We start from the raw sequence: 14,575 nt of genomic DNA, 5'->3' as shown, positions 1-14,575 counted from the left end.
GGGCATGGGAAAATCATGCATGTGCATACTCTCTATTGGCAGGCACAGTATACAGAGACATGACACACACACAGAGAGAGAGAGAGAGAGAGAGAGACATGCAGGCGCAGCTAAATGGTCTACTGGGGGAGTATTGATATTACATTTTAATGGATTTTAGAGTACAGATTGACTCGAAACGTCTGAGTTAACCTTGCAACGACGTTTAGCCGACGCCATTAATCAAGTATGTATGTTCGTGGAATAGAAATAATATGTCTGAAGCTATGACTTGGGTACGTGGCTTGGCTGTGTGTCACTCCTCCCTCTCTACGAGTTTGCTGGCAACTGTGTTAATAACTAATAAGGAAGAAAAGACCCAAAAATATCTTAACACACACACACACACACACACACACACACACACACTCCATCTTATAAAGAGAAACCTGTGCTCTTTTGTGTCCCATGTACCTGAAACGAACTGCAAAATAATTGACTCATTGTTTTCACTGAGGCAGTTTGTGTTCTGCCCATCAAACAAACATGTTTGGTCAAACCATGTGACTTGATCAAACCATGTGGCATAACGACTAAATTGGGGAGAAAGAGGGGTTTCATTTTACACTCTCAAGAGTTAAATTATTGTTATATATTATCTCCATTACTGCAGAATGTAGGAGAATTGCAATTTTGATCAATGTTTGCCTGTTATCTCTCCTAATGTTACCACGTCAATACAGCATGGAATTATGGACAAAATCTTATCCAACGACAAGAAAATATTCAACGTTTTTGGTCTGAGAGGCTAAATCTGTGGTCCGTGGCTGAAATGCTGAATAAATAATGGGCCTTGATACAAAAACGGTTGAAAACCACTTTGATAGAAGAATATCTCGTCTGTTGTATTATTTCATGGCACAATGTCAGCCTATTTGCACACAGTCAAATATAGTGTTCATTGAACTCAGAGAGTAGAAGAATTGACCCTTTCAGAGTTACCCATTTGAATCCTAGGCTTTCCTCCGAGGTGACGCAAGGTTACGTGAACCCCAGCTTCCCTGTTCTTTTAGCTCAATTGCACACAAAAAACCTCAACTTTGAACATTAAGTAGAGTAGATGTTCTGTGGTTTTCTGAATAATTAGGCTCAAACAAGTGCTCTGATTTGCCTGTGGACTGTGATGCAACAGTCCACAAATCCCATATATGACATAACAATTTTGCCAGCAGTCAGCAGATGTCAGTACTGTTGAAAGATTTTGTCTGATGTCATTTCAGCTCAAAAGGCTTCAGAACACACCCCGCAGGCCGCAGCAAACAGAAAATCCACTGAATGTTGAAAGTTCACGTTGTTTGGGTGTAATTGAGGTCATAAAAATAAATGAAAATGAATGTCATGAAACCTTTAAGAGATTAAATAAACATTCTTCATTGGAAACCGCTTTTAGATTGTAATACGTAATACGATTGTAATAAGTTATTGTGTAAAAATGACAAAACAAACTAGAAAAAGTGCCCTTCTGGGCACAGGTCTCCACCAGGTTATCCACAGATCCGTGCAGTTAGAGGTAAAAACACTTTTCGGCCAGTTATAGCGCCACCTTGAGGCTGAGTTGAAATTGTTCATGTGGCATTTCGTCCTCGGCCTAGTGGGAATGTGCGTGCACAATTTCACGGAAATCACGCGATGTGTTCATGATTTGCAGCATTTTGTTTGAAACTGAGCACTCCTGTGAACTTTGGAAGCCAATCTTAACCAATCAGGATGGAGTCTGAGAAATCTGAAAGACCCGTTTCGTTGAATGGCTCTAGAGAGACTGTGTACTAATTTGCGTGATGTTTGGACAAAATCTGTAGGTGTACTGTGAAAAAACTTGTTTTGCACAAAGCGGCCTCCTGGTGGCGCTATAACAGGCCGTTCTGGAAAGTTTGGGGCAGAGGTTCATCGTTGGCATCCAGGTAGTGTGTGTGCAAAATGTGGCATCGACCGGGTTAACGGTGGCCGAGATTAGCTGTTCACGGACACACGGACACACGGACACACGGACGGACACACGGACGGACGAAGTGCAAAACATACTCTCCCCACATGCCTTCGGCCTGGTGGAGACAATAAACGGCAAGGACATTATATAGGTCCCTTCACAAGGTGTGACATTCTAGGTGCTTTATAGCTGACTCTCAGCGGGATGTTTGACTTGGTTTTAAACGGATCAGTCCCTGTTTGACTGTAATGAACAGTGATCAATCAAGGTGAACTCTAAAAGGGGAATGAGTCAGTCCACTGACAAAGAAATCTCAAATACACAGGCTTATTCTTATAACCACCTGCTTACTTCTGCTATTTGTCATTTTGTCACCATTGTGTTGATGCCCAAAATAGGTCAACAAGTAAGCCTAGTAGTAAGCCTAGTTAAATGATGTATTGTTTCTGAATCCTGCCTGTATGAGCCCACCTTTATGTCCACACTCCAAACACTTACTGTAGCATCAGTATCAGACCCATAATAGCCTACACTTTCACAAATATAAGCTATGTTGCCTTATGCATCGTGTTTGAATCTGAGACCTGCACAAACGCTACCAAATAGCTGATGATACAAGATAGCTAACTTAGCCAACTACATTATTTAGCAGACTTTATGGGCCAAATTAAATATGACTTCACCATCATAGAACAGTGTCATCATGCTCGTGCCCCGGTGTATCCGGAAATAACAGGTCACAATGCATCGCAATGACGCAGAGTAGAGACCCTAGACCGGGGTTCTTTGAACTTGGGGTCCCAGATGGACCCTAGGTGGTCTAATCTGTAACACCGAGAGCGTACAAATGGAACCAAATGGACCCTCGGAGTTAACAAAATTTGAGAACCACTGGCGTGCAGTATAGTAGGCTACACACTGAGTATAGCCGTCCTACAAGTGTAGGTTTGACTGCTTCAGTGCTCGACATGCTCTTCTTACCTCCCAGCGCGCACAGACTCCACACGCAACAGGCCAGCAGCAACATGTCCAAACTCTTCATGGCGGCGACGGCCAAGCTGAACTTCTTCAACAAGTCTCTTCTCTCCCTAAAATACAAGTTATGGTGACGTTTAACTTTCCCCCCACAGTGCGACTACACTATATCCTGGCATTCGACTTTCTTGTTGTTCAAATCAGTCAGTCCTCCTGAGTTGTTGTTGTCTGTCACTCACTCACTCAGGCAGGCAGCGGCGGCGCAGGCAGGCCAGCCCCGGTGTAAGTAGAGACAACTGTCCGCTCACATTACCCCCCACAGGGAGGGGCAGGACAGCACAGCACCAGACCTGACTGCATGCTGGCTGCCCAGGGTGCCCTGCCTGGGCTTATTATTCTCAACCTTTTGGGCTGCTGCATGGGGTCCCCCAAAAATACTTTGTCCCCATATGTTGTCTCGCGAGTTTTATATATACTATATATAGGCCTACCGGTATGTAAAATCTTAATTTCCAGCCATTCAGTTGAGAAAACAATCGATACGAAATCACCACAGCAAAACAAAATGTATAAAAAAAATAACTACAAACCAAAATATAACACAAAAATACAACTGAACGGCAGGAAATCAAGTTTATTGTGAAAGTTACACACACATTTTCTTAAACATTTTTAATAGCAATATTACAGGTGTTTTAATTAATGAGATGCTTGGAGATGCCTGGTTTTGTAAAAGAACAACATGGATTCAATCTTGGTTTGATTGGGACACACTGACACATCAGTGAATATTAAGCCCTTCTTGCATACATATAGATTCAAAATAAAAGTAGTGTACATTCCGGGGAAGAAAAATGTAACTTTGCTTCTACTGAATTAGGCCTATTAACTAAGACATTTTAACTGAGAAAATAATCTGACCACCCCATGAAACCGACTGTCCTCTGATTCAGTTGGCTTGTGGATACTGCATAGTCACTCATGACTAGATAGAAATTATGTTTACCTGCTTCTTCGCCTGGAAAGGAGCCAGCATAGGTGGTTCAGGCATCTGGTTAGGATGCCTCTCGGGCGTCTCCCTAGAGAGGTCCTCGAGGCACGTCCCACTGGGAGGAGACCCCCGGGGCAGACCAAGGCGCAGTTGGAGGAAACACATCTACTCACTGGCCTTAAGTTGGAATGTCTCGGGATCCCCCTGGAGGAAGTCACTAATGTTGCTCTGGAGAGGGAAGTCTGGAGCTCTCTGGTGGAGCTGTTGCCCCCGCGACCCGACTACGGATAAGCGGTTGAGGATGGATGGATGGATTTACCTGCTAAGTACAGTAACCATCAAAGCAGACAAACCCCAGTTTTATGGGGGAATTTTTCAATTTACCATGCAGTATCAAAAACCAATTGATTCAGGGTGAGAATAATGCTGACATGTGTGTCTGCCAGAAGCATTCCATGATTCATTACAGCAGCGTGCGTTTGACAGGAGGCCTTGGATGTCATTCTCCCTCAGGTATTAGCAGCCATGGAGTTTGTCATAATATGGATTATTTGTCTGGCCATTTTCACTAAAGTGATGCAGACATTGTCATGCCAATGATAATTGAGGCGAAATGACAACAATGCAACTGGCAGAGTGACAGAACATTTCTTTACCGATTTAAACCCTATATTCTTCATTGACCGGAGTCCCTCAGGGGTCTATATACTAACTAGACCTCGTCCTTTTTTCCCTACCAAATATCTTTGGCAAAAATAGCCGACCTACAATTTCACAGTGCATTGCAAAAAAAGTTTAAAAACAAAACGTGAGCTTTTAGATTTTTGAGTGTTCACCCCAGAATAGGAACACAGCCAGGGTTCGTGTGAGTTCATGAAGGCAATGGATCAATTCCTCACCAATGAAGTACAGTAGTATCACAGTAACATTAGTCCTTCTCCTCACGTCTTCTTTGCTTTTACCCCAGCAGATATTTCACATTATTTCCTTTGTGTGTTTTGCTTGAACAAGCATGCCGTTTCACCCAGAATACCCGAACAAATTGCCGAATCTCTTGTCTATATAGGCCTAAGCTTAACAGTGTGAACCCACCCACTGTCAGTGCCATTTGGCCCTCCGCCAATTTAATCACGATAGAAGCAAACTATTAACAGTTCACACAACCAAGGCACATATCAAATGCGGCTATAAAACTCTTCTTGACAATCACTCAAACTCAGATATTTCCCTCCAGCTCACTGTCAGAGATCAGTCCAGGGGAAATCTAAACTCATTTGGACGGATTTGATTCAGAAAGCTTTGAATGTCAATGTGATGAACGGCTAATGTAAAGATCACACTCTTGGTAAGTGGAACAGTTATGTGATCAATTAGACTAGTTCGCAGATGAAAAAAATGCTATAACTTGAACATTTTAATATAAGCAAAGTGACAAAAACACAATTCAAAGTAATCATCAAACAATTAGGGAACATGAGACCTGGGTTTTCAAGTAGTTTTGGGCAAAAATGCAATAATATAATAAATAAAGGCTTCAAACTGTATACTGCACTATATAAAAAGACACCCAGACACTCAAGGAAATGCACATGAGACCAGTGGTTACAATCATACAAATATATTAGTTTGTTTTATTCAATTATATCCAATAATATGTCTCCCTTGACTTTGTGTAAGATATTATAGAAATAAATACAGGTCATATTGCAAATGCAGAGACAAGGGGAGGTGGGGGTGGGAACGGGAACAGGGAGAGGGGCTGGAGAGTTGTGTGGAGAGGGATGGGGGCGAAGGGGGGGGGGGGGGGGGGGGAGTAAATATTGGGGTAAAGACTTTATTTTTCTTCTTCTTCTTCTTCTTCTTTGAAGGTGTCCAGTAAATGATTGGCGCATGCATGCTTGTTGTCCCGTGTGTGTCTCCTTGCTCAGGCGCGCACAACTGGCAGCCCCCCCTGGACCTGTCCCAGGGTCATGTCAACTGCAGGCACCCCCCCTGCATCTGTCCCAGGGTCATGTCAACTGCAGGCAGCCCCCCTGCATCTGTCCCAGGGTCATGTCAACTGCAGGCAGCCCCCCTGCACCTGTCGTCATGTCAACTGGCAGCCCCCCCTGCACCTGTCCCAGGGTCATCATCTGTCCCAGCTGGGTTATGTCAACTGGCAGCCCCCCCGCACCTGTCCCAGGCTCATGTCTCCTGTCCCAGCCTCATGTCTCCTGTCCCAGCCTCATGTCTCCTGTCTCAGGCTCATGTCTCCTGTCCCAGCCTCATGTCTCCTGTCCCAGCCTCATGTCTCCTGTCCCAGCCTCATGTCTCCTGTCCCAGCCTCATGTCTCCTGTCCCATGAGGCTCATGTCTCCTGTCCCAGCCTCATGTCTCCTGTCCCAGCCTCATGTCTCCTGTCCCAGCCTCATGTCTCCTGTCCCAGCCTCATGTCTCCTGTCCCAGGCTCATGTCTCCTGTCCCAGCCTCATGTCTCCTGTCCCAGCCTCATGTCTCCTGTCCCAGGCTCATGTCTCCTGTCCCAGCCTCATGTCTCCTGTCCCATGAGGCTCATGTCTCCTGTCCCAGGCTCATGTCTCCTGTCCCAGCCTCATGTCTCCTGTCCCAGCCTCATGTCTCCTGTCCCAGGCTCATGTCTCCTGTCCCAGGCTCATGTCTCCTGTCCCAGCCTCATGTCTCCTGTCCCAGCCTCATGTCTCCTGTCCCAGGCTCATGTCTCCTGTCCCAGCCTCATGTCTCCTGTCCCATGAGGCTCATGTCTCCTGTCCCAGGCTCATGTCTCCTGTCCCAGGCTCATGTCTCCTGTCCCAGACTCATGTCTCCTGTCCCAGCCTCATGTCTCCTGTCCCAGGCTCATGTCTCATTCATATATTTTGCCTCCATCCGATGATGATGATGATGATGATGATGATGATGATGATGATGATGATGATGTCGGAGTCGTACCTGCACCTTGACGGTGACAGGGGGAGGTATCGCGCCCCGAACCCACATTCGCATGGATATATTTGTATATAGAGATATAATGAATTATTATTATTTCTTGTTTAATTTTATTTTTTGCCCGTATTTATTGTTTTGTGTAGAAAAATAGTGTCGTTGTTGTGGCTTTGATATAGCTGGAAGACTGACACACTCTTTTCTTTGTTCTCTTTGCCTTTGGAAGACATGAGACGAAAATAAGATCATGGCGATTTCCTTAAAACCAGTCCTTTGTTTTTCCTGGAAGACCTTTTTATCACAATAACTTGGATCGTCCATGCAGTACAAAACAGAGAAATCAAATCAAATGTCAGAGAATTGATCACTGCATCACACACACACACACACACACACACACACACACACACACACACACACACACACACACACACACACACACACACACACAGAGCAGGTACCTTATAGAGCCAATAAAGTCCAATCCCGTTCAAAAGGATGAATGTCAGTCAATCTCCCATAGACTGTGTGTGTGGGAGGGGGGGGGGGGATTTGGCCAAGGGGCACATTAGGCAAAAATAGCCAATCTACAAGCTCACAAAACGTTACGCATTGTGAGCTTGTACTGTAGGTTGACTATTTTTGGCCAAGAGGCAAAAAAGCAATCCAAGTGCAGTTGTAAAACATAAGTCAGTTTCTAGAATAAAGAGTGAGTTTTAGTTTCTAGATATAGAGCGGTTTTCAGGGGTCATGAATACAAAGCAGACGTTTTCATCCTACATTGAGGCACACACACACACACACACACACCCTTCATGGATCCACTGAGATTTTCTCAAATGATTTTCATTTACAAGATTCACACAATATACTTCCACTGAGAAAGACCCAAAGCACAAGCCTTGACTCCTTAACAAAATAAAAATAAAATAAAAAATAAATAAATACACTTTCTTATCTTTCTTTTTTTTAATAACAATAGATTTGTTTTAGCATAGTTTACAGCAGTGGTTCTCAAATATTTTCATGTCAAGAACCCCCAAAATGAATATGCGTTTGGCCACGGACCCCATCTGAAAATATTTTGTGCCAGGGATCCTCATACAAGATTTGAGTCATTTAGCTGGGGGCCCCCTGGGACCCCCCTCGAGGACCCCCGGGGGTCCCCAGACCCCACTTTGAGAACCACTGGTTTACAGTGTAATGCCACCACCTTAACAATGGGTGTACAAAGTTGGGGGAGGGGGGGTTGTTACTGGTGGGTTCATTATTGGGTTCATTATTCATCATTCATTACCACTGTATGTTTCAACATGTCAACATATTGCAAGGCAGGCAGCAGCGGGTTGGAGCCCCTACAGTGAGGATCCCCAGAGTGAGGAGCCGCACCAAAGCTCCAAGACCACCACTGAGCCGCTGCACCAGAGCTCCAAGACCACCACTGAGCCGCTGCACCAGAGCTCCAAGACCACCACTGCCGATTCAGTGCCATTCGAGTTGCAGACCGATATATGGACAGAATAACACGCTGTTAGTTGTAATGTACTTTGAAATAAAAAATAAAAAATATAATACTGAGTCCACATGGTCCACGTCTACAGTTGTTTAGGATACAAAAAAGGTTTTGTTTCGCTATTTCTGAAAACATATACAGTGCAGACAACATGTTCTCCGGACTCCGGTCGACCAAAATCCAGAGAATGCAAAAGTGGACCATTTATATTACAGTAGGAGTAGGTCAACCTTTACACTCTGGATTTGTACATAAAGATCACTCTATAGTATTGAGCCACATGTGCTCTGGCTTGGCTGAGTGCAGGTCTGCAGTATGTGCATTGCAGAGTGCCTGCATGGGGGTTAGGGGTGTGCCTTTAAAAAAAAGAAAAACTGGCTGATTCTATATTCCCTATCTGTTAGCTAATACCAAGAAAGGTGGGGGTAGGGGGTTCCTTCACTCTGGGCTGCTACACAAAAGCCCTTTCTTTAACAAAGCCCCGCAGAAAAGAGAGAATATCTGTTCAGCGGCATCACTCTTTCATCAAAGCACGTGAGCCCCCTCTCTTCCTCCGTCTCGCTCGCTTTTTTTGTGTTTTTCTGCTGCATTGCAGATGTGGTGAAGGGACTCCAGCTCAAAGCAACGTGCACACAAACACACACACACGCACACACGCATGCACGCACGCACGTCACAAGCAAAACCCCACAGCTCCCACACGGGGGGGGGGGGGGGGGGGGAGTGTTAGAAAAATAAAGGCTCTAATAAAACACACGGTTGGTTTCAATATCAATATTCATCCTTTTGACCGCTCTCCCCCAGTTAATGTGGTTGCACCTTGTTAATGGAGTTTATTGCTTTGTGCCCAGGGACTGGCGCCCATTGATTTGGCCTCTGATTTATCCTCTATCCCCCTCTCTCTCTCTCTAGTTTAGTCTCCTTGACTCTCCCACGACTAATCTCTCTCCTCGGTCATACACATACACACATTCAACCAACCTAAGCCCTTTATCGTCTCTGTCAGGAAGAAACCTCTGATTTCTATATTATAAGTTATAACTTGTTTTTTTTTTCCATAAATGAATGCCCCACATGATCACGCTACAGCAGTGGTTTTCAACCAGTGGTCCGGGGACCACCAGTGGTCCTTGAGGTGGTTCCTGGCGGTCCCCAGCTAAATGATGAGAGCGTTTGTAACCAAATGGACCCTTATTAAAGTTCTTTAACTTTTGAGAGTGTAAAATGAGTCTAAATCTCATGAAATGGTGGTCCGTGGCTCAAATGCTTTATAGATAATGGGCCTTGATATGAAAAGGGTTGAAAACCACTGCACTACATTGTCACAAAAGCATTAGAAAGCTTATCAAGTAATGAAAAGTAGTGAAAATGTTCAATCTACAAACTTGGAGCTTGTGATAGGTTCAGCTTTAATATATTAACTATTGACGCTATTTTTTGAAAATGTACGAGTTAAAGATGGACGAGGAGATGGGAGGGGAGGTGGATTTCGGGAAAATGTTCCTTTTTGAACATTTTGAAACAATAACATGCCCGGCACAAGATGGTGGTCACCAGGCTGAAAGTGGTTGAAAGTTAGACGACACACATGTTGATGGAGGTTGAATAATGGATCGTGGGATATGTGGAGCGCACGTGCACGCACGAACGCACGCACGCACACACGCACCCTCCGCCATTGGGTTGAAGGGAAGTTGTGTTATGGGGTATAGAGGTATAGAGGAAGTTGAACTTCAAAGGGAGCCTTCGGGGACACCAGTTAGCTATACAGTATATGCTATCCTGTATCCTATAGTGACACGCCTTAATTTCTGCGCTGTGCTCTCTTTCCCTCCCTCCCTCGCTCTTTTTCACTCTTCATCTCGGAGTCCTTCAGAACCCCAGACGACCCACTCTGCAGTTCCACTCCGCTCAGTAAGCAAGGCGAGGGAAGGGAGGGGTTCCTCCTGACTCGGGAGAAATGGGGAGTGTTAAGCACGGGGTTGGCAAGTGGTGAAAACATGGAAATCTCCATCATTTTAAACCCCCCTTTTGTGGTATATGTAGAACACCACGATCAATTACAGTAACACACTCAGGTTCATATATTCATGCACACGCACGCACGCACGCTGTAGAGCTGCTATTTTCAAAAGATTTTGTACACATTTTGTACACGTGAAATGGGACGTTCTGCAATGTGAGCACTTTTACTTTCAGTACATTTTGATGCAGATACTTTTGTACTTTTACTTGAGCACATCTTGAATACGGGACTTCTACTTGTGACGGAGCACGTGTGCATTGCAGTATTTATATACTTTAACTTAAGTAAAACATTTTGAGTATATACTTTCTCCACCGCCGTTCGTCAGGGAGGTTAAGCTGTACTGCTGTAGAGAGCTCTCTGCCAGAGGGGGGGGAAGCAGGGAGTCGATGAGCGGCGATGGGTCTTTATAGGGTGTGGTTCACACTGGATTACTGGGGGTGAAACAGTCCCCTCCCCCTCCCCCCAAGGCCAGAGAGTATGCAGACGGTGTCGGGATGGATGGAGCTGCCTCCAGAGCCCTCGCAATTAAAATACATTTTAGTCGACTAAATCAACTGTAGATTTAGTCGACTAAAACTAGACTAACACGGCTTATACGGGGCGGCTGTGGCTCATGGAGGTAGAGCAGGTCGTCTGATGATCCGTGGGTCGGCGGTTCAAATCCCGGGTCCTCCATGTCTACATGTCGAAGTGTCCTTTTGGGCGAGACACTGAACCCCAAATGTGCTGGTTGGTGCCTTGCATGGCTTCCGCCACAATCGGTGCATGAATGTGTGTGTGAATGTGTGAATGTAATGCACAATCTATATGTAAAGCGCCTTGGATAAAGGCGCTATATAAATGCACCATTTACCATTTAACACTAAAACATTCCAGGTGGCTACAATGTGACTAAAACTAAATGAAAACTATTCAAGAGACTATGACTAAAACAAAAAATTGCTCACAATTGATTCCCAGACAGCTCTACGTTTACCCTGATTGCTTTCGCTGCTTCACATGCACTATACTATACTATACTATGCTATGCTATGCTATGCTATGCTATACTATACTATCACCACTGCTGTCTTGTTCAAACACTGCTGCTGCTCACCCTCCACCACCCCAGCTGCCACCTGTTGTTTTATATCTGCTGTTTGTGTACGGGGGAATCCGGACTCCCTACACTTTATCAAAGTACCTAAAAACACATCCAATTCATCGCCAAACCATAATAAAAAATATATATTCTATCCATTCATGAGTTATATGTCCTGACTGAACAGCAATCTGATAACGATTCAACCAATGAGATGACTTGATTCGACAGGTCTGGTTCCTCAAGACGGACATTTGAATTGTTGATACAACTTCACAAAATGGCTAGGAAATCTGCTTTATTTAACTATGGATGCATGTAAAAATGTATCCTACATATTAAATGTAATACTTGCATAAAATCTTACAGTCTTAAATGGGATCATATTCATGTGCCATGGCCCATGGCCTACTTAAACATTATCCCTCCCCAAACCTAGAAAAATATACGAAGATATAAATATCAACAATAAAGATGCTGGCGCCCGCTGGCCTAGTGGTCTAGTGGCCTGACAGCGCGTCACGTGTTCGAGTCCCGTTCATGACGACATTTGTCTCTCCCCTTCTCTCTCTCCCTCTTCTCTCCATGTCCGTCTTCACTGAAACGATCAATACAGGCACAAAAGCCAAAAACAAATGCTATAGTGCTGTGTGGAGCTGTGAAACCCATTGCTTTGTCATCCTCAGTTTCAGGGGATATGGACGGAGGGGTTGGGGGTTCAATCATAGCCCTATAGGAAACGCCACTGACAAAACACCCGCATGGGTCGCAGACAGTGGGATGTGTCTGCTTGCACTGCGTGGGAGTTTGCCGTGCTTCGACAGAAACTCTTTTCATTTGAGCTGATGGTTGTGCGTATATGACAGACAGACATGTAGGCAGACAGGCAGGCAGGCATGGGCAGGGAGGCAGGCAGGGAGGCAGGCAGGAGGGCAGGCAGGAGGGCAGGCAGGCAGGGCAGGGCAGGACAGGCAGGCAGGAAGGCAGGCAGGCAGGCAGAAGGGTCAGACGCCTATGCTAATGTCCTACATGTCTTTATAAATCTCTCAGACTACAGCAGCAGGGGGTCTGCATGCTCTATACATTATGTGGTGCTCCCACAGAGCACATTCAAACTATTGCTAGAACTAATATTGTATAGCCCTTATGTATCCCTCCCTCCCTCTCTCTTTTTTTGCTTTTCTTTTTATTATTATTTTTATATACTTTTTTGCTTTAGCATCTGTTTGGATAGCGAAGAGCGGCGAAGACTTTTTTATTATTTCTTTAAATGACACATTAGGTATAGTATTGCAACACACACATATCCCAGCCCTTAAAACCAAGTTGTGTCATAAAAATCATGGCTATATCCATTTTCTGGATTAAAAAAAACAAACTACTGGAGTCCCTCCCCTCTCCTCTCCTCTCCTCTCCTCTCCTCTCCTCTCCTCTCCTCTCCTCTCCTCTCCTCCCCTCCCCATCTTTCTTGTTTAGTGATAATCTTCCATAAATCTTATCAGGAGCCTCATTGAATTAAAGTACCAGTAATGTAATCACCTCGTGAATGAGTTTCAAACAGTGGGCTGTGGACTTACTCTAACAGCCCCACAGATGGAGGGTCAGACTGGACAAACAGACCCAGCTCAAGGTTGTTTAAGAGCTTAATTCAGGTCGTTAGTCATATTAGGGTGGCGGGGGTTTAGAAATCCCCTGGTGGGCTTCAAGTGGGCTAAACGCAGCCAGGGACGAAGAGGGCAGAAATATGCGGTCTTAGGCTATACTTCGGCGTACAGCGGTGAAGCGTGCCTAAAATAGCAGATTTATAAGCTCACAAGTGAGCTACAATATGAGCTTATCGGCGCGACACAGTCGTATGATGGAGTGAAAAGTCAGTGGTTTTCAACCAGTGGTCCTTGAGGCAGTTCCAGGTGCTAAATGATGGAGAGTTGTTAACGCAAACGGACCCTCAAAGATCTTCACCTCTTGAGAGCGTAAAATGAAACCATTTGGTTTAATTTTACGCTCTCAAGAGTTAGGCTATACATTATTGCTGAACATCTGCATTACTTAATGTACAAGTCCACACAAATGAGAGAAGGTAGAGAAGAATTGTTAGCATGGAATTGTGGACACTCAAATGGTGGTCCGTGGCTCAAATGCCGAATAAATAATGGAACTTGAAATTAAAACGGTTGAAAACCACTGGTATAGGTCTCAAAAACCACTGGTATAGGTCTCAAAAACCACTGGTTCCTCCATCTCTCCCTACGGTATTCCGTCCGTATCGTTTCCATTCCTCCACACACGGCTTGCTGCCTTCCCTGCTTTTCTAGGACAGTGGCTCTCAACCTGTTCTGGCCCACCCATCTGATAACGTATAACTGTGTTAAGTGGTCAGACGGGTGGTCTGGACGACGTGTGCAAATTGTTAACGATCGATCAATCGATTGTGTTCCACCAATTGGATCAATGGAACCAATATACTTCCAGGTCCTATACTTATTGGTATAACCTTTTATATATATTGATGTTATATTATCGTTACAATCTTTAGTTTTTGCCAGCTATAATTTGGGGGGCCACTCGCAACGTGTCGCAGAGGTTGAGAACCAGTGCTTTTAGGACGACAGCAAAAGTTTTTCACCTGACACAGACGGTTCGGTTCAGTACAGTGTGTGGCACAGCCGGCTGCCTGCTCCGTTTGCTCGGGGATACCCCCAACTAGCTGTTATTTACAACAGTGCCTCACAGAGGAGCAAATAAAAGGCATGGATTGAAGTGGATGGATGCCGGGTGGTGTAGTTGGGGGGGGGGTAGTATCATAACTCCTAAAGCTCCTTCATCCTCCGTTTCTCTCTATTCCACTCTCATCCTCTTTTCATCCCTCTTTCTCTCTCTCTCTCTGTTTCTGTCTCTCTCATCCTCTCTCTCTCTGTCCCCCCCCCCACCCCTTCTCTCTCCTCGTCTCCTCTCCCTAGAGCATTGCTCATCAATCTGGGCCCTCGAAGAGCTCTCCCTCGCTCATTCCCTTCCCCGCAATACATAAACATTAGGCAAAAACAATTACCGGGCACAGCATATTGTACCTGGGAAACTTT

The 14,575-nt window shown here is 44.9% G+C and overlaps 1 protein-coding gene across 1 annotated transcript in view; it reads right to left on the bottom strand.

Moving 5' to 3' along the window:
* chrnb1 (cholinergic receptor, nicotinic, beta 1 (muscle)) overlaps positions 1 to 3,242 on the bottom strand; it is a 45,762-nt gene extending 42,520 nt beyond the window's left edge. Inside the window, exon 1 of the mRNA XM_083789206.1 lies at positions 2,948 to 3,242. Coding sequence (XP_083645332.1) covers positions 2,948 to 3,008 — 61 coding nt within the window. The 5' untranslated portion in view covers positions 3,009 to 3,242. The remainder of the gene's footprint in view (positions 1 to 2,947) is intronic.
* Between the last annotated feature and the right edge of the window lie 11,333 nt (positions 3,243 to 14,575).

The sequence above is a fragment of the Protomyctophum parallelum genome (assembly GCF_964188405.1).
Source record: "Protomyctophum parallelum genome assembly, chromosome: 18".
Lineage (NCBI taxonomy): Eukaryota > Metazoa > Chordata > Actinopteri > Myctophiformes > Myctophidae > Protomyctophum > Protomyctophum parallelum.
The sequence above is the reverse complement of the archived record's forward strand: the minus strand, read 5'-3'. Positions and strand labels throughout refer to the sequence as shown.